The sequence below is a fragment of the Lontra canadensis genome, unplaced genomic scaffold, assembly GCF_010015895.1.
Source record: "Lontra canadensis isolate GAN:19392208 unplaced genomic scaffold, GSC_riverotter_1.0 scaffold73, whole genome shotgun sequence".
Taxonomy (NCBI): domain Eukaryota; kingdom Metazoa; phylum Chordata; class Mammalia; order Carnivora; family Mustelidae; genus Lontra; species Lontra canadensis.
In genome coordinates, this window is record NW_022631067.1 from 1974774 (window position 1) to 2002707 (window position 27934).

The window sequence follows — 27934 nt, forward strand, 5'->3', positions numbered from 1 at the left end:
TGGGGTAAGTGTGATTAAAGAATGTGATTAAAGAAGAAACCATGCACTTGGAAGACCGGAGGATCAAGGGGACCAGTCTGGCCGGGGCTGAGGTCCCAGGGGTGGGACAAGCAGCCAGTGGGCTTGAAAGCCATCTGTGTGTCTTGGAGAAGAAGCCTGCTGGGGGTCACAGAACCTGTATGAGGCAGTGTTGGGGGGTGGGAGCGCCAGAAGAGTAGGAGGGGAGGGAGGTCTGTGCCCCGTCTAGAGAAGGGTGTGGGAGGAGCAAGGAGGCCCAGGTGGAAGGTGACTGTCCACCTCCCATGCCTGGGCCCCTGGGGCAAGGAGCAGGGACCACGGGGGAGGGCTGGGTACTGGCAGATTGCAGGTGGGAAAGAGGACAGAGGCCATGGCAGGAAGGCTGTGGAAGCCACGAACGGCCAGCCCCCAGGGTTGAGGGGCTGCCTTGGTGCCAGAGACTGAGCCCCGGGCAGCGAGTGGGGCGGGAGTCAGGGTAGCCTTGTGCTGACACCTGTCACTGTGACCCCAAGAGCAGGGACCCAGGAGTGTCAAGAACCCAAGGAGATGCGGGGGATGGCAAACTAGGACAACCAGGCCAGAGTGGAGCAGAGGGTGCGGGGGGGAGGGGCACAAACACAGCCAGGGCGGCCCACAGGGGGGCGGGGGTGGGAGCTGGGCCCCCGGCCAGAACAGCTCGGAAAGCCTGAGGTCTGGTGGGGAGCCTGCAGGTCCGGCAGTGCCCGTCCCTCCCACGGCTCACGTCACAGGTACGCAGGCTTTGGTCCCCTCATCATCAGCCACAGGACCTGGCCTCCTGGGGCCATGAACTCCTCGTTTGTAACACGAGGGTGACGACCCAGTGCCCAACATGTCACCAGTGCCTGCTCCGTGGTAGCGCCCCCGTCCGGAGGGCTTCTGACAGCCCCACACGCGAGCCTGGTGCCCACGGCCTGCAACTCACGGGCCAGACGCTCCAGGACAAACAGCCGCGGAGTCTGCGACCATCACGACCCACCGCAGAACGTCTGCCAAAGCCCAGGGAGAAACCCCGCAGCCGCACACAGTGACTCGCCCCTGCCCCGTCACTCATGGTTGGCCGCCTGCCGGCGAGGCCCGCCGCGCTCGGCCCTCAGATGGCTGCGAGGTGTGGTCTTCGGTGTCCGGCCCTCCACGGAGCAGCAGTGTCGGCCAGGCTCCTCTGGCGGCTGGACCCTCGCCTCGCTTCCCCTGCGGGGCCGGGGCCACACTGCAGCTGGGCAGCACGAAGCCTCGGCCAAGGGAGCAGCCAGCACGGCCGTGTGCCAGCGCTGAGTCCCGTTCCCCCTGAGGACAAGTGACCCCACTGATCTCACTGCGTTTCAGCTGAGACACGTCTGCTGCTGCCAACGGTGAGGCCTTGCTGGGGGGAACGGAGGTACTGTCACGGCTTCGCTCAAACAGCAAGAGTGACACCAGGACCCATGACAACCGCTGGGAATTGCAACTCCTAACCCTTTAGTAAAGCCGTACCGGGATTCCACTGCCCTGGGCTGGGGGACCCTCACCCCACCGACCTCACCCTGCAGCGCTGCGGGCAGGGCAGGGAGAGGCAGGAGCCACGTCAGCCGGCAGGGTGGGCCGGGGGCGCTCTGGGAGGCTCTCCAAGGATGGGGGGTGCAGCCAGGGCCACGGAGGGGGCAGAGTGGCCCAGACACGAGGAGCCTCACTTGTGGGCAGGGCAGGGAGCGGGGGCAGAAGCGGGGGAGGAAACGGACAAGTCTCCCGAGAGGCCCATCTGCCCAGAGGAAAGAAACAGTCGGTGGCGGAAGGGGGAGCCGCAGAACCGTAGCAGCTTCGTAAAACCGCGTGGAGAAGCCAGACGGTGGGATCTGCCGTGTTTACAGACGGAAACCAGGGCTTCCCTCAACTGCCTTTTTTTTTTTTTTTTTGAAAAACTATAAGCATAAGATCATCAAGAAAGTCATTTCTAAAACGCCTTCTAGGAATCTGGCAAATTTTATCAAAATTAAAAGACACAATGTTCCCAGAAAGGAACGCGGTCACGGTAGCACTCGCCGGCTTGCACACAGGACACTGCCTGCCCTTCCCCAGCACCTCCTGCCGCTGGGGCGTTCGCGCCACCCCCAGACGAGGGGGAACATTCTGAAGTAGGCGAAGACCGTGGTCTGCCCCTTTCAAGCTCCCTTCTTCCCACCCAGGTCTTCGATCCAGCACGGACTTGCTACGATGGGGAACAGCGGCCCATTCCATCCCACGGGGCTTTAAGACAAAGGCAGAAAAGCACAATCCACGTGTTCTCCTTTGTGGGGAATAAAACCACACCCGACAGAACTGAGGGACACACGAGCCCCGTCACCCTGGTCGTTGCCCTCGTGGAAGCCGGAGAGGCTATCGGGAGAGGGGACACACTCCTCACCTCGCGTCCCTGTGCGTCTCCCCCACGCGCAGGTGTTACTGTGGAGACGAGCACAAAAAATACAAATGTTCCCCCGCAAGGTAAACAACTGAGCGACACGGGCCCGATGGGGCTCACACAAGGGACTTCCGCACGACCCATTCCAGCTGGAAGGAACGGAAATCCTCCCAACTCTGGCCGCCAGCTGCACTGGGGCTCCCGGGGGCCGGGTGTCGGGCACGGCTGTGTGCAGAGCCGGGCACACGGGCACTCTGGCCGCGGCCCCGTTCCAGGGACAGCCTGCCACCCCGTGTCCCCGGCTCACGGCCAGGCTCTCAGCCACTGCTCTGGGCCGTGGCAAGCCAGGGGCATGGCCGCGGGGATGGCCCGCCCTCTGGAGGGCCGGGCCACTGGCAGAAGCAAGCCACCAGGAGGAGCGCCGGCACGGAGCATGACTGCGCGCTCTGCAGGACTCGTGCGCCATCACCGTCCCCGTAAGATCTGGGGGAAAGAGGACAAAAGAGCAGTTGCCAAGTCACCTGACAGAGTTTTCCTAGACCCCAGGGACTGGGAGGTGCGCTGCTCGGCTCCTTCCTGAAGGGCGGGAGCTCTGGGAGAGAAGGTGCACATGGGTTCCAGCCTGACGGGGCAGCCGCTGGGAAGCTGTGCCAGGAGGGACGGGTAAGGCCCGCGCTCTAGCAAGCGAGCAACTTGCCGGTGTAATGCGTGTCCCTGGAGCACACCCCAGAAGTCCTGAAAGATGCCTTCTGTCGGCCCACCCGCCGGGCGGGCTACCACGTGTCCTCTAGGATGAAAGTCCTTGTTCTACAGACGGCGAGGGGCTGCACCTCACGGCACCGGCTGTCCTTTCCTCCTCCTTCCCTACAGCCTTCCTTTTCCTAATCGGATGTATCTTCAGACAGTCCCAAACCCTAGATTTTAAAGCCAAACGTGCTTTTTTCCTACCTCAAAAATTTACACCGAAACTCTTCAAGAGTTAAGTCAGAATAAAGCATGGAGGAAACGTACACAAATCTCCACCACATCACAGGACGTAAAGGGACGTCGCGTAAGGAAAGTCAGTTTAATGATCGCAGCGATGGAGCGTGAGCAGTCACGGCCTGGACAGTCAGGCCTTTACATGACGGGGCGCCACAACTGTCAACAGGGATGCCGTGCGTCCCAGGGCCCCAGAGCGGGCAACGGCAGGAGCAGACCAGCCCCGAGGCGCCCCCGTCCCAGGACCTGGTGCACACGAGAGGCACACCGGAAGCCCGAAGGACGGTCTCCACCACCTCATCTCAACGTGGTATAGAAATGCAAGCGTGTGACCCCCTCGCCCTTAGGGTAAACAGAGCCCCTCCACCCACCACCACCAATACACTGCCCCGACCCCGGGAAGGTCAGAGCGACGGAAGTGGTTTACGAGGGGGCAGGTTTATAGAAAGAACAGCTCTCAGACTCTGCGCCCGAAAAGGCCTAGTGCACTACCAGATCTGTGGGGGGAGAGGGGAGCACGCCGCACCAGCACCCTATGATCCCATCCGAGCGGGTCGAGGGAGAAGCACGTGCGTGCCCATCAGCGCTTCCGTCATGCTAAGACAGGTTTAGGAGACCCGTCTTGGGAGTGGCCGGCAACAGGGCCCATCCCAGAGAGGTGGAGAGGTCGGGGTGAAGGCCGTCCTGAGTTCAGGACCGCAGACCTCGGAACCCTCCACACGGTTTTCTGCGGCAAGGTCTTCCGCATCACCAAAAGCACCGTAAAACAGGGTTTCCCCCCAAAAGGCGCTCTCTGCTAGTCCTAGCACTAAGAAACCACGTGCCAAGCGCGGAAGCTGGGAATTCTACCACAAAGGCCACAGGAGGGGGGGTCGGTGCTGGGCACGCGCACACCTGCTGGGCAGGCAGCCAGGAGGCCCAGCTCCAGCAACCGCCCGCCCCCAGCAGAGGGGCGGGCGCGTGCTCAGCCCCGACCTGCGCAAGAACACCCGGCAAGCAGAAAGGCAGAGTCCCAGAGCCGCCCAGGTCCAAGGCTTCAGGAGACCCCGAAGCGGTCACAAGGTCACCCACCGGGTGCCACACGGCTGTGTCTGGAAGTCTGTAGCGCTGCTGTTTGTTTTTAAAGACAAAACACTCGTTCTAGAGAACAGGTTCCCTCCGCTGGAAGCCGACCTCTCCAGGAGAGGGGAGCAGACAGCGCAGCTCCCGGGACGCGGTGTCCTGCCCATGAAGCAGAGTGCGCTGGCACCACGGTTGCAGGTCCTGCCCAGGGGCTCTCAGGTTCCCCACGTCCCCAGCCCAGAGAGGTCAGCGGCGCTGGGCTCAGCCGGGCTTCCTCCCTGTCCCCACTGTGGTTTAGGTGTGGCGGAATGGACCCGCACTTCAACGGACTACTTTAGGCAGAATTCATATTGCTTTATTCTCACTGGAGGAGGAAAACCTTTTTCCCAGTGAGCACGGAAGGCTTGCTGCACACTCACGGTAAGGAGGTCGGGGCTTACAGAGGCCTCACAAGGACTCGCACCTGCACCCGCCAGGTCAGCTCCGGGATCCCCAGCATGCCTTCCTCGGCCCCAGTGACACGCGATAAATACGAGTTTATTTACAGGTTCTAGCGGAGCTCGCACTCGCGGGGCAGGGAGACAACGGTGCGCTCTGTCCCGTATTAAACCAGCCTCCACGGACAAGTCTGTTCTCCCCCAGCGCAGAGGACGCAGGCTGACGAGCCGCAGCCCTCCCACAGCAGAGCAGCGCGGACGCCGGCGGCTGGACACGGTGGTGCGCAGGGGCCTCGTCGGGGTTGGTGGCGGAAGCCGGAGTCTCCCTCACGGAGCGTGCCGGCGGCAGCAACGCTGCTTCGGCAAAGCTTGCAGGGGAGCTCGGTGTCTGTGCGGGTACAAACAAGACCGCGTGGGCACACCAAAGTGGGAGGTCCTTTCTGAGCACACGGGCCACGCTGGAGAGCCGACCAGGCGTCCGGCAAGGCGTCCCAGGCACCCTGGCCCCGCTGCTCGCCGTGAGCACGCGACCGCGACTTGCTGTTGGTGGGACCAGGAAAGGTCAGGGGGAGGGAGCTCTAGCACGGGTGACCAGCCCGGACACCACAGCCATGGGTGTGCGTTCAAAATGGAGGGTTTATAAGAAACGTGTATGTACGATTATTCATACAGATCAATAAAAGCCTGAAACACCAGGATTTGTAGTCACCGCACTTATTGCAAAATGAGGTAATTGAGATGTTAACAGAGTAAAACTGACGCAGTCCAGCCCTCAGGGTCTAAACCTCGCGTCTGGATTCTTCACAACGGTGTGACCATGTCTATTTGTGGGATAAACTCTGTCTTTTCCATGCCCAGAAAGATGACTTTTGTACCAGCCCTGCCCCGTAGCCCTGAAGGTCCCCCTGGCGAGGGCTGTGGGGCCCCCCGGCTGGGGCTCCTCGCTGGTCTTGGCGGAAGAAGCGACAGTGCTCCTCAGAGGTTGGTCTCGTCCCAGGCGGGGTCGTTCATGTTCTTGAGAACTTTCCTCACCAGCTTCTCCAGATCTTTGCGGGCTCTCTGCTCCTCTTCGAGAGACTTCTTCATCTTTTTGTTATCCTGCAAACGAAGCAGACCACAGGGGACTGAGTGGGCACCGAGGGGACCTGTCTCCCAGGCGTAGTCCCAGGCTGGAACATGCCACATCCGCAGACATGCTCCCACGAGCAGAACCCATCAGAGAGGGCAGAGCAACCCTCACTCCGGGGCGAGGATCTCCACGTCACACACGAAAGGACAGCGGACAGTTACAAGAGGGACAGCGAGCATCTTCCCACATCTGCGCAGACCTTACAGCCTTCCTAGAGAAACATGGAGCAGCAGTTGGAAGGGCGTGAGGAAAGGGGCAAAGCCTGCCCTCACGTACACTGACCCCATCACCCCGAGGCGCACAAACACGTACCCACTGTTGACGGTCCCTTCAAACTCGTAGGAGAAGCGTGCGGAAGCCGTGGGGCCGCAGTCACATCAGCCAGACCCAGACGGCACCACACCCCAACCCCCCCGCCTCGCGTGCAGGGGTTCACCACGCACCCCTCGGAGACACAAACCGGTGTGCGATGTACTTTACCCAAAATATGCAAAATATACTCAGTCACTTAGCCAAGGTTACCTGACTTAAGAACAAGAACCATGCGTTCCACCAGCAGGTGCTGGGGAATCCCAGAAGGATTTTTAGGTGGTTTTTTTTTTTTAAGATTTTATTTATGTGGGGGACCTGGGTGGCTCAGTGGGTTAAGCCTCTGCCTTCACTTGGGTTGTGGTCTCAGGGTCCTGGGATTGAGCCCTGCGTCCAGCTCTCTGCTCAGTGGGGAGCCTGCTTCCCTCCCCCTGTCTGCCTCTCTGCCTGCTTGTGGTGTCTGTCTCTCCCTCTCTCTGTCAAATAAATAAATAAATAAATAATCTTTTAAAAAAAAAAGATTTTATTTATTTATTTGACACAGAGAGAGAGAGAGAGAGAGAGAGAGAGATCGATCACAAGCAGGTGGAGAGGAAGGCAGAGAGAGAAGGGGAAGCAGGCTCCCTGCATCCCCTCCCGACGCAGGGCTCGACCCCAGGACCGAGACCATGACCTGAGCCGACAACAGAGGCTTCACCTGCTGAGCCACCCAGGCGCCCCCATATTTAGAGGTTTTAAATGAGGATGCCAACAGCAAGTACAAAGTCTGAACAGGTCCCTTTAAGAATTCATTTCCTAGTCTGTCCCGTTCACCAGGGACCAAACTGGCCCTGGAGCATAGAGGATGTCCAAGGACACCCCTGAGTCCCCGCGCACAGGGACAGACAGCCTTGCTTTTCCCGCGGCACTTTCCTCGGGCTCCGTGACAGATGAAGGAGCTGGTTCGGACTCACCTGTCTCAACTCCTGGACTTCATCCCTTAGTGCGTAGACCGTGTCAACGAGGCTCCTGAAACAGAACGGGTCGAACACCTGAACCAGGACAGGAGGGAGGACGGCGCCGGGAAGGGCGCCCCAGGAGGCACGCCTGCTCCCTGCCCGCTCACCGAGCCACGCCGCACGCCGGGCCGCAGCGCGGGGAAGCCTAGCACCCAGCCCGCACCCCCGGCGTCCACGTGCCCGCCCTGAAATGCTGGGGGGTCGCTTACTTCTCCTCGATCACCGTCTGACCGTTACTCTTGGTTTCTTCAACTATCATTTTCTCCTCCTCTGGAAGCAAAACTTGGGGAGCAGACTCTTTGCGTGAACCTACGTCGTTGGAACAAAAACACAAACAAACCCACAGGTGAGCGCCGTGGCAGAACCGGAAACCTGACTCGACAACGCAACTTACACGTTCTATCAAATCCCGGGGACCGCGGGTTACAGAACTCTCTAGATACGGCACGGAAGGACAGCTTTTTACCCATTTTCCCCGCTTCTGCCTAGCGAACTCAGTCCTCCTCATGCCTAAAGCATCTAGACGGAAGGAAGCGCTGGCCTTTTGGTGATTTATTAAGCTTCGGTTCCTGAGTCAGGATCATGGAGCTTTTAAATCCTGCAATCTTCCACAGGTAGCAAGGTCCTGAGCCCAGCGCCCTGGATGTTTTGGAATAAATACCAAAAAAATTGGGGCGGGGGGGACACATCCAAATCAATCAGAAGTTGAGGCAGTTTAGGAAGATGGGTCAGGCAGGGGCGCGCACGCCGAGTGCTCATCCGTGCCCATAGCAGGCGAAACGTTCGACTCTACAGTGACCGGTAAAAATGAAGACGGAGACGTGTGGTTGAGAAAGACGAATTTATTACTCCTTTCATGACAGCCTCCTCTGACATCCCCTGGAACGCGCACACGTCTCCCACCGGAAGGCAGTGAATGGCGGACGATGTCGCAGGGCCGTGTGCGCCGTGTCACCGAGGCCCGGTCCCAGGAAGCGAGCGCTGGGGGGTGGGTACCTGAGAAACTGGGAAACCCAAATATCTCACAGGTAAGAAGGCAGACTCAAATCTTTCTCTAAGGACACAGAAAAGAAAATCTGAGGTAGTGCTCTCCCGAGAGCTCTCCAGCACCACAATTGTATGTTTGAAGAGTATCCGATGCGACTTTGAGGGGCGGCTCTGCCACAGAACAGGAACGCCTACAAGTGGTATTTTGACAGACATTTCCCCGTTAAACACATGCACTTGGTGTGTGAGAGCTTCTAGCGGATTACAGACACGCTGGTACGACTCGCCTGCCTCCTGGTTCACCTTTGGTTCGCCTTCCACAAAGTTTGCCAAACTCTAACACGGCTGTGCCTCCTCACACCATGCATTCAGGAGGACACCGATTTTCTTAAAGACGGGGTTAAAAAAAATAGTTTCACCAGCATTTTTGTGTCCACTTACTCTCCTCTGAACACGATTAACAATGACCATCAAAGCTTGACGGCCACAGGGCTCCATCGTTTCCATGGCAGCACGCCACAGGGAAGAGGGCCGGAGTTTGCTGGCCACGGGGCCTTGGCCTCGACTCTCCCTGCTGCCATCTGGACATCTCCCAAGACCTGGTCCATCCCCGCCACAAAGCGCACCATAAAACGTAATGGCAGGATGTGGACAAAGCTAGGATGTGGACCACCTCCTCCTCTGTCATCCAAACAAGAGAAGATGAAACTCCGGGCAAGCGAGTCTGGTTCTGTGTCCCGTGGCACATCTATACATTTCCGTCCCCAGGAAGGAAGGGCCCCTCGGCGCGCCAGCAGCTTCAGGACTACGATCGGCCGGAGCGCTTGGGATCCTGTCACAGGCCACAGCAGGCCGGTGCGTGGGGGGTGCCTCTGGGCACGGCTGCTCTCCCACTCACCCCTGTCACTGCCAGGGAGTGGGAGGTGTTGCTCTGCTGTACCCCTAAGGGGAAGCCCCCCCCCAACCCCGTCACAGTCACCCACCCACAAGGAGAATCACTCTTCAGACAGAGGGCAACATCCTTCAAGACACGGCTCCTGAGAGGGACACGTCTTCTAAGACCTCACTATGCTGAGAGTCGGCTTCCTGGGGGATCACCTGCTCCAGGGGCCACAGCTCTGCAAGGGACCGCAGGCACATCTTCTTCTGGGCCCTTCTGGGGCTTCTGGGCCACCCGGGAAAAGAACGCTCAGGAAGGAAACTGGGATGTGAGACAGATAAGGGAAAGCTCAGCAGTCCCAGCCGAGGTAAGAATTCTGAAGGTCGCTTCCAAGACACCCAACGGTCACCTCAGTTTTCATCAGGAGAGTTAGTTCATGTGCTGTTTTCCCCAGAAAAACAAAAAGGGATTCATAAAAACTCGAATGTGATGTGTGGAAAAAAACGGATTCAGTGAATTTTTGCCGTTAAGAGAGGTCATGGGTCAACTTTAGCCAACTCCTAAATGCCCCCGCCACCTGCTCTGTGTTACAGTCAGATCGGATCGGGCACCACCATGTCCGTCACCGCCGGCTGGGAACACGACGTCTCATTAGCTCATCCACGTGAGGACGTGACGGGATGAGAAGTTCGCCGGCTTCCGCGCATCTCTCCGGCTGTTTCCACACCTTCCACACCACACTTCAGCCTGCTGACGGGAGGCGCTCCCAGCTTCAAGCAGCAAGAGAAACAAGGGACAACTGCATCGTAAGAACATGGGTCAGACGGCAGGTGCTGCCCCGTCCCACACGGGCCGGGGAGGCCCAGAACTCAGAGCAGAATGAACCTAGCTGCTCTGAGAACTTAAGAATCACAATTAATATCTTTTACCGGGTAAAGTCACAAAGACGGAAGCCTTAAATTCCATTACGTAACGTGACATCAGAGGACTAACAGCCTGTGACAAGTGGTCGGAGGGTCGCACACTGTGACGGTTATTTTTGGACAGACACTGAGAACACACTCGAATTTATCATACGAACGGAAATTTGAGAATGTTTAGGTAGCATGTATGGACTTAACGGCTCGATTCCTGAAAGATGCTGGCGCGGAAAATGCCACGTGTGCACTCAGCAGCGAGCCAGGTAGCTTCTAAATGTCACTTAGCAGCCTGCAGAGGAATCCGTGTGATGCTAATAATGTTCCTAGTTTCACTGGAACATTTTCCTAAAAGGACAGAAAACTTAGTTTTTCAGAAAATTAAATAAAGGAATGTTCTCCAGCCAGGTTTATAAGTAAGTTTGTTCTTATAGAAAGAGCCAAATTTTACAAAGTAGATCGAACAAGTCACCTTCACGGTCATGTGGGTACTCTGAGAGGGGTCACAGCACATCTTCCCTGAAGCACTTAGTTGGGAAAAACAAAAGAACCCGCAAACAATGTTCTGTCACTTTATTTAAAGTCCTCTAAGAGGGGATGAGACACAGATGAAGGGGTTCATGATGGTTCCAGACATTCAAGGCCTGTGTTTCCAGGAGATAACGGGGTACAAGCGCTGACAATATACGTCCGTGCGAGGACCTCCCGGGGGTGGGGGGTCACTGCTCCGGGCTCCTGGGAGGGATCGTGGGCCCTCACGGGAAGCGCTCGTGTGGGACGTCCCTGAAGTCGCTCAGACAGCTAGCAGACACAAGTGTCTTCCCCTCCCACCCGCCCGGCATGCCAACGGTGCTGCGCAGACGGTGCCGTGCCCCGTGGCCTCTGCTGCACAGCTGTCTCATCGGGGCCGTGTGTCTGCCGTCTGGACTTCTTGCGAGCAGCCGTGCAGCACCCGGCTCACCACCCACCCGAGCCACCATCGGTGAGGGGTTCCCCTGCACTAACACTGTGTAAACTGGATGGCACTGTCCTCCTCCAGCCTCAGATGCCGCCTCGGCTTGGGGACATTTAGCTGTCCCTCCACCTTCTAACACATGGGCTCCGCGCCTCACTGCTTTGGAAAATGCTGAGGCTACGGCCACCTCTGGAAGCCCACAGTGCACATGGGGCACGCTGAAGGTTTTCACCAGGTGTGCAGTAGAAATACCCACTTACTTTAATTTGGCATTTCCTCAAGTCACCTGAGTGCCGAGCCTCGTCTCCGCAACATTCCGCAGTGGTGTGTGTCACGGTTTAATAGAGTGCCGGACGAGCCCAGAGCCGGTCTGCACCTCGCGTGACAAGCACACGGTGCTGGCTGGATTCGCTGCTCGCCGGCACGGGGGCAAACACCAGGCAACGGTAACGGACACTTAGCAGCAGCCCAGCATTTCTCCAGCTGGAGGGCTCCCAAGGACGGGTCTGCAGATGCCCGGGATCCAGCCACGGAGGCCCGCGGACAAACACGCCAGGGCAGCTGCACACTGACCCCCTGCAGGGGTCGCTCGGGGCCACACAGTGGGAGACAGGAAGAAGAGGGTGGCCTGGGGACCTGGAGTTGTGATCTACAAGCTGGAGACACGCAGAGCCCTATCCCCTACAACGCCTGCACCCCTTGGAGCACCGTGGGACCTAGCGAGCGCCGGTATGGCACGGAGGCCTTGCCTAGGCAGCACAGAGCAGGGCACTAAGCCCAGGGCGCCTCTCCACGGTCAGATGAGACCGCCGCCCAACTGGACACGCCGACAGAACACACAGCTTGATCAACTCCAGGGCATGCGCATGGGTGCGTACATGCGTGCATGTGTACGTGCAGCGGAGTCCGCCTGCGTGGGAAGCCTACACGCGGTGTTTGTCGGCTGTCGAGAACATTCGTGGCAGAACTCCAGAAATTCTTAAATTCATAATCTTTCTAAAATCTGTACCTAATTATACTCAACTGTGACAACTATCAGAATGAAGGAAGATATTACAACTTGTAGAAATCTAGTAAAATCTCTCCCAAAGGTCATTTGTTATTTATGGTTATCACAGGAGTCTAACTTCTTCCTTAGGAAAATGGGAGGCATCCCCTCGGAAACTGCCTGCATCTGTTCACCGTCTGCACCCTGCCCCCGCCCGGCGCTGACGATCTTTTCCACTTCTTAGCCAGCTGGGCACCCACTTGATAAAACAAAGATTAAAACGGACATTAGTCTTAAAAAAATAAACCATTTTTTTGCTTTGTTTTCCATTTACGCACAAAAACAAGAGAGCCTCTTTCTGAAGACAAGCCTCCCAGTGAGCGAAAACTTAAAAAAGGGGGGGAAAGAGGAAATAAAAGCACGTGAGGAGTCACCCTGTACTGTCTAGAATGTATTTCATCTACTCAACGTGCGCATTTCTTGATCAAAGCAGAGCGAAAGGGTCCCACGGCCTCGCCTTCACCTGGAAGACATCACCCAGGAGAAGAGCAACTCACACGCAGCGGCAAAAGCTAGGCTACTCCCCCACCCACCCCAGGTAACAAATATTAAAAGCCACAGGCTAGCAAATGCAAAATTTATTTCAACTGTACATAACAGATGTCTTTTTTTTTTTTATAAAACAAACACTTCATTGCCATGTGCAACCACAAACAATATGGTACTGTACGATACAATGCAACGTTCCAGTGTACATCCAATGGGGTCTTCAACGGCAGTCACCCACTAGAAACGGCTTTCCCATTCACAGAGAAAAAGCACAATATAGAGATTCTTTTTCAAGGTCTTATACCACTATATACATGTTACTGTGTTTTGGCAATCTTACGCAAAACACACAATTAATATAGCTTATAAACTGTGGCAAGGGTAAATTCAAGGTCAACATCATGTAGGCCTCCATGGAAGGCCCGGGCCAGCTTCTACCTACCTTGGGGTTCAGGGTCTACACCCGCACACTATGACACTAACCGCGCACACGGCCAGGATGGAGCTGCCCCAACCAGACACCATTTCAACGTGACTGGAGCTCCAGAGATGGAGGGTCCCCGCTCTCTGGGGCCACGTCATCACTGCCCCCCAGGGACCACCTTGAGGCGTGGCACTAACACTTCCAACCAGGTCACAACAGCGACTGGGGTATTCGAAACAAGCCCGACTGAGCAGAAGCCAGCGTGCTGCATTGTGGCGGTCCCAGAATCAGCACCATCACCGTGCTTGTGCCATGGCCGGCCCTGAAGGACTGGCGGGATGGTGTCACACCGCAGTGGACGGGACACGAGAGGTCTCCAGAAGACCACCCAAACGACACTTGGTGACAAAGTATCGTGGCACTGGGCACACACAGCACGCAACACGGCCCCCACGCCGAGGCTGGCAGAGGCAGCTACGCCAAGGCGCCAATGACAGCCTCCAAGCAGACAGACAGACGTTCTGACGGAGTCTGGAACAGTGACTACTGTACGTGTACAAGAGAAAACAAGTGCTTCTGAGTTCACAGTATCAACTTCGTAGTCCTCCTTCTCCCAAACTTCCACTTACTATTTGGCTGAACACACGTAACCCATCTCCACCGTGGGGGAACACTGGCAGGACCGCTGCTCGACTTCCTTATTCATGCTAACTGATGTAGAAATTGAAATGTCCAGACGGCACGAGCAGCCACTACCTGTCTGGGAACAGAGACCTATGTGGCATTCCTGGCTCTCCTCCTGACCTCACGCAGGCAGTACTGAAGGCGGCCGACTCTCGTGGCGACCCGCCACTGCTGGGGTTCCCCGGCACCCGGCCAACCACGGCGTGGCGCAAACAAGCCCACGCCCTCAATACGGGGGTTCGCTGAGGGCTGGGGAGGGGCAAAATCACAGCCGCCTGGAACTACGGCCACCCTGAGGAGAGGAAAACAGGTTATTCCCAATTTACTAGGGCATCTTGTTTTCGGAAGCTGGTCTCGATGAGTACTTAAAGCACAGCCTTGACGTTCCGTCCGAACACCAAGTACGGCATGCATGGGAGAGAGCGGTGGCCAGACGCGGATCCGCGTGCTACAACTGAATGCAAGCGGTCACACTCAGTTCCTTCCGAAGCAGAAATTCGTCAGACAGGCCAGTGAAATCTCCTCACAACAAATCCCAGGCAAGGGGGGGGCCCCCCAAATCGGACATTTTCTCGTGAGCGAGTGACACGGCAAGTGAAGTCTTCAATGGACTCAGGTGTCCCCGTGACAATCAGGAACAAGGGTCACGGAGGACGGGTTGCTGTAAACGGAGTTTCACGGCAGCTAGCTGCTGAAAACAAACCACGGGTCCCTCGCAGGCCGCGTGACGGGGGTGCCGGGGCGCAGCCAGGCTGGGAGTGGAGCCAAGCACTCACCTGGCTCTGAACGGGCCGCACGTACACTTTCAGAGGCCGAGTGCTTCTGCGTTTGGACTGACAATTCAGCACAGTGGCACGGGCGTGCTAAGGGCCACTTAAGAGCCACGGCTCCAAATCAAGAGAGCTGGGCATGACGGTGTGGGGAGGGTCTGAGCTCTGACAGTAACCTGGCCCTCGGAAAACGAACCCCCTCCTGAGGGGGAGTGGGGGCGCGGGACGGCCTTCTGTGGCACCCTGATGAGCCAGAGCCGGCTCTTCCCTGCTCCCGCCATGGCCCGGGGCCCACACTGGCCACACACCACCCCCCACAGCTCCGCGTGGCCACCAAGCACCCCGAGGAGCGCTCAGAGCACAGCTGTCGGAACCGCACTGCGCCCTCTTGGTGCGCGTCTCCTCCGCCTCTCTCCACCACCAGCTCATCGGTGGGTCCATCACCCACGAAATATGGGGATCCCTACGTAAGGCCAGAGTCCCCTCTGCGGTGCTGCCACTCAGACCACAAACCTGTATGGTCTCATATAAAATAGAAAAGTGTTCACACAGGGGTATCCAAAAAGCAATGAGACAGGGGCTACACTGAGAACAGGAACCCAGACCACTTAGAGCTGGAGAGCCCCGCCACCTGCGGAGGAAAGGACCCTCGGGCGCGGCCCCGTGAGCGCACCGTCTCCTTCCACCTCGGCAGCTCGGACAGTCGAACTGGCAAGTGGGCCTCCACACAGTACAGTGGGAAATATCAGCAACGCTCTCCAAAGTTGTTAAAATATCACATAAAAGACAAGGAACAGCAAGAAAACATCTAGAAAAGCAGGCTGCGATCCAACAAGCATCTGTTAAGGAAAGCTCAGAAGTGCATTAGTTCTGGTGGGAGATAGATGAGCAACAGCTCTTACGAGAGGTCGAACCCATTCTGTAACTATGGGCTGTCCATATACTGTCATAGTCAGAGTCTTCCGAGAGGTCTGAAGGCTCCAGACGGGAAAGGCTACTGCGACGACCCAAGGAGTCTAGACTTGACTGGTCGTCGTCAGCCAGCACGTGATTATGCATCAGGTCAGTGCCTTGCCATGCTACGACGGGGAGGGATGGGGTGACAGGCAGAGGGGGAGGGGACGGACAGGAAGAGCCACAACCAAAAACATGAAAACAAAAGCAAAAGGTGATGGGAAGAGAAGGAAGAGAGAAAATATTGTTAAAAACTGGCAACAATGTTCAATTGTCCTTATTTACGGTGGGTTCTAATAGCACAACCCTCAGAGTAAAACTGGATTATTTAAATAAACCTAAGTCATAATACTGTTCCCAAACTGTCCCTCGCATAAGCCCATAGCCACGGACACTTCTACAGACATTTCCCAAGTGAACGATCCTATTCCAGTCTACTAACCATGAGTCTCTTAGGACACTTTTAAAAGGAGCCATTTATGCGTTCCACTAGAAAATGGTTTCTTATTCTTTAAGTGACACAGTGAAGCAGGAGAGTTTCAGGGGATTTGGGACTGACTTCTTCGGCTCTCCCTCTGCCAGACTGGAACTCCCCAGAAGTCATCTTCACAGTGGGATCTAAACTTACCTTATCAAACTAACACCACAGTAAAAATTTCAGAGTGGAGAACGGGGTACACAGGGTCCACGTCCCTCAGGGCCCCCCACAATGCCGCCACACCCCTGAGCTCGGCCAGGGGGGACAGAAAAAGTGGAAGGCCTGTTCAAAGCCCTGATGCAGACCCTTCTACTGGCAGGACAAGAGACGTGATGAGCCGAGAGCCACTGTGTTAAGAGGAGGGCAACAGAAGACAGTGGGCGCAGCATGGGAGGACAGAAAGCAGCCCAAGAGCAGGCGGCAGGAGCGAGGGTGCCGGCCAGGCAGCGGGGAGGGAGGCATGCAGGGGCGCAGCTCGACAGACCAGGGCCCAGCGCAGCAGCCGCGGGCTGCGTCCTCGTCCTGCTTCTGGTCCAAAGGCACGCCACTCCCAAACCCTAACAAGAACAGGCAGTGGGGCAGCCTGGATCCCCTCAACTGAATCCCTGCAGTCGAATGAAGGTCACTATGTCCCCAAGACAGAAATCGACACCAAACACGTCTGGCTGGTAAGGTCTTCTCGCACCCAAACATACCCTGAAAGGAGGTGAATTTTAGGTCAAGTACATCACCCTGTTTTTACGAAGCCACTTAAGACGAAAAGAGCTGCCTCCACTGCAATCCCACACTACCCTTCCAGCATCAAGGATCTAGCTCCCCTATCCTACCTGGTCCTAGGACTGCTAGGGTTGCAGCCATATAGGACTGGACACGTGAGGCCTCGGGGTGCTTAGCTACAATATCCGCGTATCGTGCAATGCTCTTCTGACACAGGAGAAATGGAGACATGTGACACAGGTGACAAACAGTCCGCATGCTCTACAAGCCGCCCCTTCCAGCAGCTGAAGCCGCGAGGCCACGGCACCGTCTCCTAGACAAAAAGACGAAGCGCTCACGGACACACACAGCTCGGTTACCTGGCCTATTCACCTGAGACAACCAGCTTAAAATTTTGCTTCAAATTTTTTTAAGTTGAGAGAATTCTTTAAAATTTCAGATTCAAAACCCAAACACTATGGCCACATTTTATACAACCTATTACTGAAAGTTTCTCAACCAACTCTATGAAACCAGTATCGAAAGACCGACTGTATTTACAAATGACAGCCTGGCACGCTGACGCCCCACGTCCCGCCGCTCTGCTGCCCGGCTACTCCGGACAAGCACTCTCACAGGGCAGGGACAAACCGCAGCCTCAATGCCGCAGACCAGACACAACACCGGCCCAGGGAAGTTTCTAGGTGACCTGCAGACTGCCCCTGGGGCTCCATCCCGCTAGCCCTACCTTTCCAGCTGTCGCCATCTAAAACAAAAGCTAAAGCGGGTGAAAATTCCCTTTCCCCCCTGTCCTTTTTCTCAGAATGAGTCTGACCGAGCCAGGATGCAGAACTGAACCACCACGGCAGAGGAGGTGGCAATGAGGCAGCGATCAGCAGCGTGCCCACGGTGCCCACGGTGCCCACGGTGCCCCGGCCAGGGTGGAAAGGGAATCCAAGACACACGATCCAAAAGAAACCAGTTTCTATGCCGGAATACATCAACCCAGTTCTCCAACAAGACAGAAACCCCACAAAGCCCACCTGGGAAGGACAATGCAGGACCCCCTGTGGTACCCGTGGCCCTGGCTTCAGGGAGAGGGAAAAGCAGCCCTTTCTTCTGGGCAGACCCCACGCTCCACTGCGCCTGCACCCCCGGGCTGCCCTCCACCTCCCAAGGCTGCGAAGTGAAGACAAAGAGAGCCCACCTTTGTCCTGCCCCAAGAGATGACGATTTCCTCAACTAAGAGCGGTGCGTCAAGGTACAGGAAAACTCAGTGGTACTGAAACCCTCCAGCTAAATTAGTCGGGTTCTCCTTCCAAAAATGTGTAAATGCATCATTTAGAAGAGCGGGGGTGGGGGGAGGCTGCTAAAAGAGCCTTGCTCTAGGTTTATATTTTTGACAGTTCTAAGAATCTAAAGGAAAAAAAGTCCCACTATCACACCAAAGTTTAAATAGCTTAAAAATAACTGGACCAATCTTGAGTCTTTCAAGCACATCTTCTTCTCTACGCATAAGCAAGCTCTCTACACTCCGGCGGTACCTCCTACTTGGAGTTTCCCAGCAGGACGTTTTGTAGAAATGCGTTCTCTTACTGGCAGCTCAGCCCCTCTGCGGTGACTTAGGGATGCCAGGTGGGCCAGCCAGGTGACCTGCCCTCAGATGGGGCCTCTGACCCCAGCGAGCCGTTGCAGTTCGCAGTCCACGACGCGGGGACTTACTTGAGTTGAGCGTCTGCCGCGTTTTGGCGCTGGTGCAGTAAGCTTCGATGACTTTCAGAATCTGTGCGTCTTCTTCCAAAGCAGCTGTGCCTGTCGAGACACAACACGCCACAATCAAGTTACAGGTGGGAAGTAGAACAGGTCACCATCTAAAACAGAACTTCTCCATTTTCTTGTCAGATAACGCTTTTCTAATATTTACAAAAAAGCTCTAGGTTTTTAAAATATTTTTTATGTCCAACAGATCTAGCAAAACGTTAGTCCCTTAAATACATAAGTGGTCTTACTGGTCCATAAGAAAAACAGAATCCTCCCATGCTGGAAGTGAAAAAAGAGCCAGGAACAAGCAAGTCACACAAGAACACCCTAAGAAAAGAGGCTTATTCGCGCTAAGAAGTAACAAAGCAAAACACACTAGCCTGACAATCCCCAGTGCTGACTGCGGGGTGCCCACAGCGGACCCTGGAAAGCTCTAGAAAGAGCATTTCCTTTGATCCCTGGTTCCTATGGGTCCCCAGAGACGCCATCTCAGAGGGTCGCAAAGCACCACCGAGACCTTGAAGGTGTTCCTCCAGCGCTGTCCCCTCCGGATCCCTCCAGACACTGGCTTCGTGTACTCAGACCACAGGCACGGAGGAGGAGAGAAGCTTCCAGACCAACAGCATCACGCACTGTCAGTCCCAGACTCGGAGCCTCACACCCAGTAGACTTCCCGTGACCCTATGGGGTGAACTATTCCTCTCTTCTGTTTACCTACTTTTCTACGGCTCCTTGTGTTAGCTAAGATACTACCCTTGGAGATGTATTTTAGAAGGCTCGCCTACTCTAGTAAAATGTGGAGGAATGGAAAGCTTAAATATTGAGGAGCCACATAAAGCCTCAACATTTTATGACAGACGTACACGAGGCAACTCAAATGCACCGCCCTGAGCACTAAGCCTCGCTATGCCCTCGGAGTTCTGCGTTTCACGCCTCACAGTTAGGTCTTTGGGATCCACTTTGACTGTGTTTCCCCGTATGCGCTAAGAAAGTGCTCCCATTTTCCCAACACCGCTGTTTGAAGAGGCTGTTCTCCTTCCCACCATACGTTCTTGCTTCTACTGTCAGGCGCCCACCACCCAAGCACGGACTGGGGGACTTTAATCTGCTCCACTGATGTGTTCGTTTCTGTGCCTGCCACGCTACTCTGATCGGCACGGCTCCACAGGACGCGCTGCAACGCGGAGTTACGGCATCTCCAGCTCTGTTTTCCTCAAAATACACACGAGCCAGTAATTCCACTACTGGGCATATACCCCGAGAAAACAAAAACACTGATCTGAAAAGATATATACGCCCTTATGGCTACCGCAGCATTATCCACAACAGCCAAGCTGTGGAAACAACCAACCCAAGCGTCCACCAATAGCTGAAAGGGTAAGGAAGGTGGTGCGCACACACGCACACACATGCACACAGAGGAATACTATGCATCCATAAAAGGGATGAGATTGTGCCATTTATGACAACACGGAAGGACACAGACTGTATCACACTAAGTAAAATAAGTCAGATTAAGCAGACACCATGATTTCACCCACATGTGGAACCTAAATTAAAAACCAGTGAACAAACAGCAGCGTTGGACCACTAAACACAGAGAACTGATGGCCTCAGGTTAGTAACAGAACAGATGAGGGGGAGCCGGAGGTAGAGGCTTCCATCAAGGCCTGAGTGAGTCCCGGGGATGGAAAGTGCAGCACGGGGAGCACGGGTGGTGGTGGGACGCGCTACGGTCTCGGGTGGGGGCTGCACTGGTGCTGAGGAGTGCGGAGCACCCAGAGGTCAAACCACCACGCGCTACACCCGAAACCAACGGAACGTCCCATGCGGAACACCCGTACCCAACATTAACATTGTGGGTCAACTACACTCAAATAAAACTGAAAAAGAAAACAGATTCCAGCACGCAGAGTTGAAGAGCTACTGAGAAATGGATGCAGCGTCTCTGACCGGAGCCCGCCGTGAGCACCACCAGCCCCTCCCTCGGGAGCAAGAGAGGGTCTCCCTCTTCCCATTCCAGCACCTGCTGAGTACGGCAACCTCACAGGCACGTCGCTCCACCTCTGCCCGGAGGACAGCGATCTGTGCCTGGGACTGCCTGCCCAGACGACAGGATCGACCCCCAGAGGTGGGTCACACGCACACACCACCCCATGCCCAGAGAAAGGGCAGACACCAGGAAGGACGCCCGCTGGCCTCCCTGGGACATCGTGTTAGTTCACGGCTATCGCGGAGCCTGCTTCCTCACATTCCCTACGTGGCACAGGCCAGCCCACAAACGGAAACTTCCCGACTCGGAACGTTAGACTAACTTAGGAAAGCAGCAGGGGACTTTAGGAAGCGGCTGAGATGTCCAGGCCCTCCTTACAGAGGTCACATGGCTGACGTCTCTCCTCCCATCCACATGGAACCCCTGGTGCCCCTTTCGCCTCTGGGTCCCTCCACGCTCCCTCCACCGGCTCCTCAGCTCCCCAGACCCGACTCTGTCTCTCTCTCCTCCTCACGCTGCCTCCCCTGGTCTGAGCAGCTCTGAACCCTCACCGTCCGCCGGGCCTTTCCATGGGCCAGGGACTCGTCCCGCAGGAACACTTCCCCGCCCCGGCACAACTGCGCGGGGTGCTATCCTATGGGCTCTAGGATACTTAGCAGCACCACTGGCCTCCACCCCCGTAAGGCAGCAGTGCCCCCACAGCCAACTGGAACGACCGAAAGGGCCTCCCGATGTATCTCCAAGCGGGGCAAAGTCACGCCCGGCTCAGAAGCCACAGGTGCAGCCGCCCTCTTGGAAGAGATCTGAACTCTGTCCACAATGGCCCACTCCACCGTCCTCACCTGGTCCAGGCCCCATCCTATCACGCTCACCCAGATCAGTTCGCCTCCTACGCAGCCTCCCTGCTCCCACCTCTGCTCGTCTGAACTCAACCGAGCCATCAGCAATCCCATTCAAACCAAGGCCCATCACGTCCCCTGGCCCCAGCGGCACCGCGGCGGCCCATCTGTGAGGCACCTCTGAGAATCAGCTCTCCCCTCCAGCCCCATCACCTCCCACCTGAGCCCCAGGGGCTCCATGCTGTTCCCAGGGAGCTCCCCTTCAGTGGAAACAGGAAACTAACCAGGCAGGCTGGCACTAAGGGTAGGGGATAGAGGGGTTCTAGGGCCATTTTAAGGAGGGCGGCTGAGCAGCAAAGGAAGAGGGCACTGGGCGGAGACAGCAGCCCAGGCACTGGCTCCAGAGCCCCGGAAGCAGGACTCTCTTCTCACCCATTTCATTGGCGTCCTGGGAGTGTGGCCCTCCTCGCACACTCAGGATCTCGAGGAGGAGGACCACCACGACGGTGAGCCACACGATGCCTGCTGCAGCGGCGGCAGGCGGCAGGGTGCTGAGAGCACTCATTTCCGCGCGGCAGCCTCTAGGCCCCTCCCTGCGTCTACACCTCACACCAGGACGAGCGGGGGAGCAGGGCCACGTGCAGGCCACCTGGACTCCAGGGAACCTGCAGAACCCCCAAACCAAGCGGCCCCCCTACCCCGGGGTGACCTCGAGCTATTCTCCCCACAAGTCTTCTTTATAAATGAAGCCCAGAAAGGTCCCAAGTAAGCACAGCAAAGAGCAGCACAATGCCCCACGGGGTCAGGAAGATGCGTGACAGGTCCCGGGCGCACAGGGGCAAGGACACAGAGCCCACGGCTTCCCTGAGGTGCCACTGCCCAGGCCATCTCTCCTCTGAGGTCCTCCTGCAGCACAGACAGTCCTACAGGTCCCACAGCCGTCTGCGGCCACGGAAGCCCTCCCGCCCACGGCTCCGGGAAAGCAGCTCAGCAGCGGGAAGCGGCGGGTGGGCACGCGTGCACGAGCTCTGCAGTCACTGCTCCAAATAGCTCTGCTTGCTTACACACTGCCAAGGGAGCCTCTCCCGTGGGAGAGGTTGGCTGGGAGATCAGGTGCCAAATCCAGTGCCATTTCTGGCATTTCCGAAGTTCACAGCCGGGCGGCGAGGGTGGTGCATGCATACAGGGAGAAACGCGACCTCCCGCCGCAGAGCAGACACGTGGAGACTGCAGGCCAAGGAGGGGGCCAGACCGAGCCGGCGGTCCCAGGGCCACCCTGCACCCCGGGCCTGGGTTCCCAGAACAAGTGATCACAGAGGCCAAGAAGCCACGAGCAGCTCCATCGGGGGGAACCACACGTGCGCTTCTCCACCGGCTGCTCTCCGGCCTGCCGGCGTCCCTGCTGCAAGGGCTTGCACTCTTGCCCCTCACTCTCCCTTAGACAAGACATTAAGGCTCAGACCCCAGCAGCTGAAGCCTCCGGAAAGCCACCAGCCCCACCTCCGCCCGCCATGCCATGAGCGCTGTGCCCGAGACAGGCCGCGTCCTCAGCCCCACGCGGCGCGTACTCACTTTTCCGCAGCGCAAACTCTTCATCTGAAGGCTTCCGCTCGGGCTTGCGCTTAGGTAACAACTTTTTCATGGTCTTGGGGCTCTTACTAAGATCCTGGGGAAATAAAAAGGAAGAAGGTGCTGACACACTCCGGAGGCAGCCTTGTTTCCTGGCGTCTCGGTGGGAGCCGCGACAGCAGGGAAGGGGAAGCTTCCACAGCCGCTCAAGGTGAGGCACTTCATTCCCTCACGCCGGGCTTCTCGGCCAGCTGCTGAGCACGAACATGAAGTCAACAGGGCGCAGGCTCTGCTGAAAACGCTCGCGCCCCCGGAGAGCACAGCGTGCAGGCGTCGCGGGCTCGCAGGCAGGCCGGCCGACCCGGGCAGGGACGTACGCGTGCTGCTAATCCGGGAGCAGACCCATCTGCTGCAGCGAACCAGAGAGAGAGAGACCGGGCAAACGAAGGCTATTTTCAGAGCAAAGGCAGCAGCTTCAAGAAAGGAGGAAAGGGAAGAAGATGCGCCCGTGCGCCGTGAGCGCAGCCGCACGCGACGACAGAGCACACTGCAGCCCGGCACGGCCACACGCGCTGCCAACTGAGTCATGATGTGACGGTCTGCCCTCTCCCTCGGAAACGCAGCGACTGGAGACTGCACAGAAGGTCCCCGGGGACAGGCCAGGCTCCAGCGGCCAAGCATCCATGAAATGCCGGTACGGTCCCACTACCGCATCACCGAAGTCACACAAACCGCTCGTGAGTCTTATGACGTGAGACCGGCGTGACCTGGCCTAGGGAGGAATCAGACGGAAAGCGCGGAAAGAACACAGCCTGGTTTTGGAAGGAAGCTCTTCGAAATCTCTCCTGCTGCGTGGTACGAGCTCCCTCAAACTGGCAGAGATCAGTGTCCAAAGAACAAACTACAGCACGTGCTGTACGGCCCCGGGCAGCACGCCACGCACATGCAGGCGCGTCCCCACCTGCGGGCCCAGGCACAGCTGGCGGCACGGCGCCCCACACGCACATACTGTGAAAGCATTTCCACGAAGGGTTCGGTTCGGAGGGCTCCGCGACACAGACCCCAACACCGGGTCCAGCAAAGCAGGGACAGCCCAGACGGCAGGGCTGCTCAGGTTCATGGGCACACCTCTCCCCTCAAGCTTTGTGCTCCACGACCGGACACTCTCCGCCTGCCCTTCCTCAACAGCAGGGAGACCCCCCACCACACGGCCAGCACCATCTGCAAGGCTAAAGGAGTAACAGCCCCCCACATCCGTCACGTAACCGCCCACAGCGAAGCACCCTTGGACCTGGGCACGTTATCACTAGCAACACGGAGATCCTAACAGCAAAATTCGTTAACAAAACCCGTCAAGGACAGAGTTTCACCTACGCAGTATTCGTGGGTCATAAGACATTCAAGGGCTGCGGGCAAGGACAGGGGTCCCAGAGCCTTGGGCAAACATGACCTCAGCCGGGCCTGGAGAGGCCCACCGGGACGCCCCGCCTCCCGCCCTGTACTCAGGCTCACACTCGGGCTGTGCACACTCACTCACACGCGGCCACACCCACCACTGCTGTCAAGAGCTCCCCAAGCACAAGTACTTCCCAGGTACATAAGGCCCTTCCTGTCCTGCATGTCAGCACCTGGCGTGACCAGCCGGACAGACGCTGCCAGACACGCGCGCGGACACGCAGAGCTGCAGAGCCCCGTTCTCCCACTTCCGTCTGTGAGTGCGCTCTTCCTCCCCAACAGCTCCCGGCGACCAACGCAGGCTTCCGGGGCGGCCCTCACTCGGGCCTGGAAAAGGGTCAGAAAGCCTAGATAAGACCCCCCCGGAATTAGGTGTGCGAAGGAACTCGGGCTCGCCAGACGCGGGCCCAGGGAAGCCCTCTGCTGCAGGCTCCCAGCGGCAGGAAGCAAGGCCCACCCGTGGAGGGCACAGAGGGTCTGATGCTAGCGGAAGCAGAAGGGAAGACAGAAGAACGAGGAGGACCGTCACGGTTCTGTATTTTAATTACATCACAGAATCACAGCCACAGATACGACTGAAGCACAGAACAGCCCACCCAGCACACCCAGACGTCCGGTTTGCGCTCGCCCGCGCTCCGACCTCACCTCCTTGTAGCAGAGAGCAGCCGAGGGCCGCAGGGGAGGTGCAGGTCGCAGGCAGCTCAGGCTCCACGGCTTGGGGGTCTTTGGAGGCTCCAGGGGCCCCCAGTTGATGGTGGTGTGCGGGGTGCCGTGGTGGGAGGGGTGGGGCAGCGTGTGGTAGGCAGGCGTCAGGGGCACCGGCTTGCTGTCCGCGTGTTTGCTGGACGGGGCGATCGGATGTGAGGGGAGCTGCAGGGGAAGAGGGCAGAGAACACAACAGTCACCATCAGGGGTCCCCTCACCCAGACCCACGAGGAGCTGCCCATTTCAAAAACCCTCCCAGGCTGTCATCATTTCTTTAATCTCCAACCCCAAGAAGTCAGCTCCCAGGGCACCTGCCTACCGTGTGTCAGGCCAGCTCTGGGGCGAGGGGCAGGCGGCAGAATGTGGAGGCCCTGACCCAAGCACCCCACTGCCACCTTTATTCGCCACAGAGCAGCATCTGCAACAAGGTGTTCCATTCAGAAGAGATCAGAATTTTGTAAACCAAAAGGCATTTCTATACTGGGAATGTGGTTATGGGGGAGGGTAATTCTCCCAGCCACATATCTACTCCTGGTGACTTAGGGGTGGGCTAAATGCCCATTTTCCTTTAAAAAGTTTTCCTAAGACACAGCCAGGCCCGTCCCTGCTGATGGCTGTAAAACCAAAGGACACTTGCCACAAATACTGTATGGCCCATAAAGCTGATAACATTTTACAGTCTCTTGGCACAAACATTTTGCCAACCACTAGTTGCCAACCGCTAGGGTAAAACAAGTTATCTTCTCAGAAAAAACAGCTTTAATCAAAACGAAGTAATACATAAAATCTAGTTTCCCAGAAAAATAATGAAGGTTCGTACTCCTGGAAAATACCAAAATATTCCATTACAGTGACAAAAAAATGCAAAAATGTTCAACAAAATACTCCAAATTAGCCTGTGACCTCAATTACCCAAAACAACAAGGCATGCTTAGTAAAGAGCGAAATGTTCTCTGAGCTGGAAATCAGAGTGAGGTCATCCTTCAAGAGAACTGCCTATCTGAAACACATGCTGAATGGGAAGCCTGGCAGCGGATGCCACGACGCCCCAGGGTTGCTTTCTGCAGTAACCACAGGCCTCTCCCGGGCGTACCCAGATCTGGGCGTGTGTGCGTGTCTTGTGGCAGGTTAGACACCCACACCCGGTTCACAAGGGAGAAAGTTATGTAGAACGTCTCTTGTGGCAGTGGCGTCACAGCAAGTAACCCTGGGATTTGTTCCTCAAGTCCAAAGAGGGAACGGTGTGTGCTAAAACGAGAATACTCCAGCTGGACACAGCCAGATCACAGGGACAATGCACAGCCCCTCAGAGAGGACACTCCCGAGGGAGAGGACGTAACATTTCCAATGCCCGTTTGTGACGACGACCTGCGGGTTCAGAGAACCAAGTTTTACCTGGCGTGAAATCCCACTGTTTGGTCTCAAGGCACTCCTGACCATGTGAAGAAGCAGTTCGTTTTTCTCTATAAACACACACACGCACACGCAGTACCTTCAGAACAAATTCAGTTCCAGGTAAGCTAAGCATCTGTAGTATTTTTTTTTTTTAAGTACGGAGAAGTTATCAACGGCAGCGCCATTCAAAACGAAACGTTAGCTTAAGCAAACAAGGAGTCTCGACCTCCAAACTGTCGAGAGAAACCACGTAAGAGAAAACTGTTCTGGACGTTACACTACGGGGCACCTGGTAGCTCAGGTGCTTGAGCGTCTGACTCTTGATTTCAGTTCAAGTCATGAACTCAGGGTCCTGGGACCAAGCTCTGCATTGGGCTCCTTGCTCAGTGGGGAGCCTGCTTGAGGATTTTCTCTCTCTCCCTCTGCCCACCCCCTGCCTGCACAAACTGCACTCCCTCTCAAATAAATCAACCTTTATTTTAAAAAAAAGTTACTCTACAGCCACTCTTGCTAAGCAAAGCCTTGACTGCTAAGAATAATGAATGCAGAAGTGAACCACATGGTAGCGAGTCCAGATAAAGATCACGACCCTCCCGGGGCGCCTGGATGGCTCAGATGTTTGGGCACCTGCCTTCCGCTCAGGTCATGATCTCTGGGTCCTGAGATCCAGCCCTGTGTCAGGCTTCTGGCTCAGCAGGGAGTCTGCTTCTCCCTCTCCTCTCCCCCGCTCATGCTCTCTCCCTGTATCTCTCTGTATCACATGAATAAATAGAGTTTTAAAAAGATCACAACCATCTCATAGGAATGTGAGAAAAACCCTCCACCTGGAAACACTGTGCACCCCCAGGTCACCTGTGAAAGGAAGTGCGTACTTCAGTACCGTGGGAGAAGGATGTGGAAGGTGCTGCGAGGACTTGAAACCAGTGTCTTAAGCCCACGACACCAGGAAAGAGAGGTTTCAAACATGGGACACTTTGTGCTGAGACACTGCAAACTAAGTACTTAAAAAGTCGAAGAGCTGGTGAGCTCTATGTGGAAATAAGTGGATTTCCTAAAATCAGAACAATGATCACGTTGAGATTCTCAGAAAAAAGCCATGCACTGCTGGCTCTTGAGGTTCCAGGTGAAAACCCCCGTAAGCTGGTCTCCTCGCCCCGCCCCCCCGAGCCGATGTGGCAAGCCACGCGCGTGGAGGCACAGCCTAGGAGCAAGCGATGTGCAGCCATCCGCCGCGCCGCAGGGACATGCCAGGAACCCTCAGGGCGATCCAGGATGCATCGGCCCTTGTGGTCCAGACGGCGGTCGCGTCTCAGGGCACTTGCTCACTCACTGACAGCCCAACCGCAGGCTGACCCAGGGTGGACGCAGAAGCACGGGGACCCTTACGGTGTGAGACGGCACGGAATGCGGCTTGATGGTGGGGTTGCCGATGGACGTGACCTTCGTCTGCTTCTGCAGGTGGTCCACCCACTCGTGCAGGTCCTGCTGGTTGCTGCAGGACACCAGGATGCGTTCGATCATGCTCCCTGGAAGCGAGGAGAAACAGGCTCAAGGGGCGACCCGGCAGAAAGCACACACGGGCACACCGCGCCCCCACCGAGCAGAA

General features: G+C 56.6%; 1 protein-coding gene across 4 annotated transcripts in view; it reads right to left on the reverse strand.

The window, feature by feature from the left end:
- Positions 1-5591: 5591 nt before the first annotated feature.
- The window catches only part of ARHGEF7 (Rho guanine nucleotide exchange factor 7), a 121819-nt gene continuing 99476 nt past the window's right edge, over positions 5592-27934 (reverse strand). For 2 of the 4 annotated variants that reach the window (XM_032881028.1, XM_032881030.1), the window contains 8 exons: positions 27715-27854; positions 24874-25098; positions 22777-22870; positions 18334-18423; positions 15386-15562; positions 7539-7638; positions 7285-7339; positions 5592-5991 (listed from right to left, as the gene is read on the reverse strand). In XM_032881028.1, coding sequence (XP_032736919.1) covers positions 5869-5991; positions 7285-7339; positions 7539-7638; positions 15386-15562; positions 18334-18423; positions 22777-22870; positions 24874-25098; positions 27715-27854 — 1004 coding nt within the window. In that variant the 3' untranslated portion in view covers positions 5592-5868. Of the gene's footprint in view, positions 5992-7284; positions 7340-7538; positions 7639-14940; positions 15563-18333; positions 18424-22776; positions 22871-24873; positions 25099-27714; positions 27855-27934 lie in introns of those variants that run through there. The other 2 variants (XM_032881029.1, XM_032881031.1) reach the window with 2 other exon arrangements.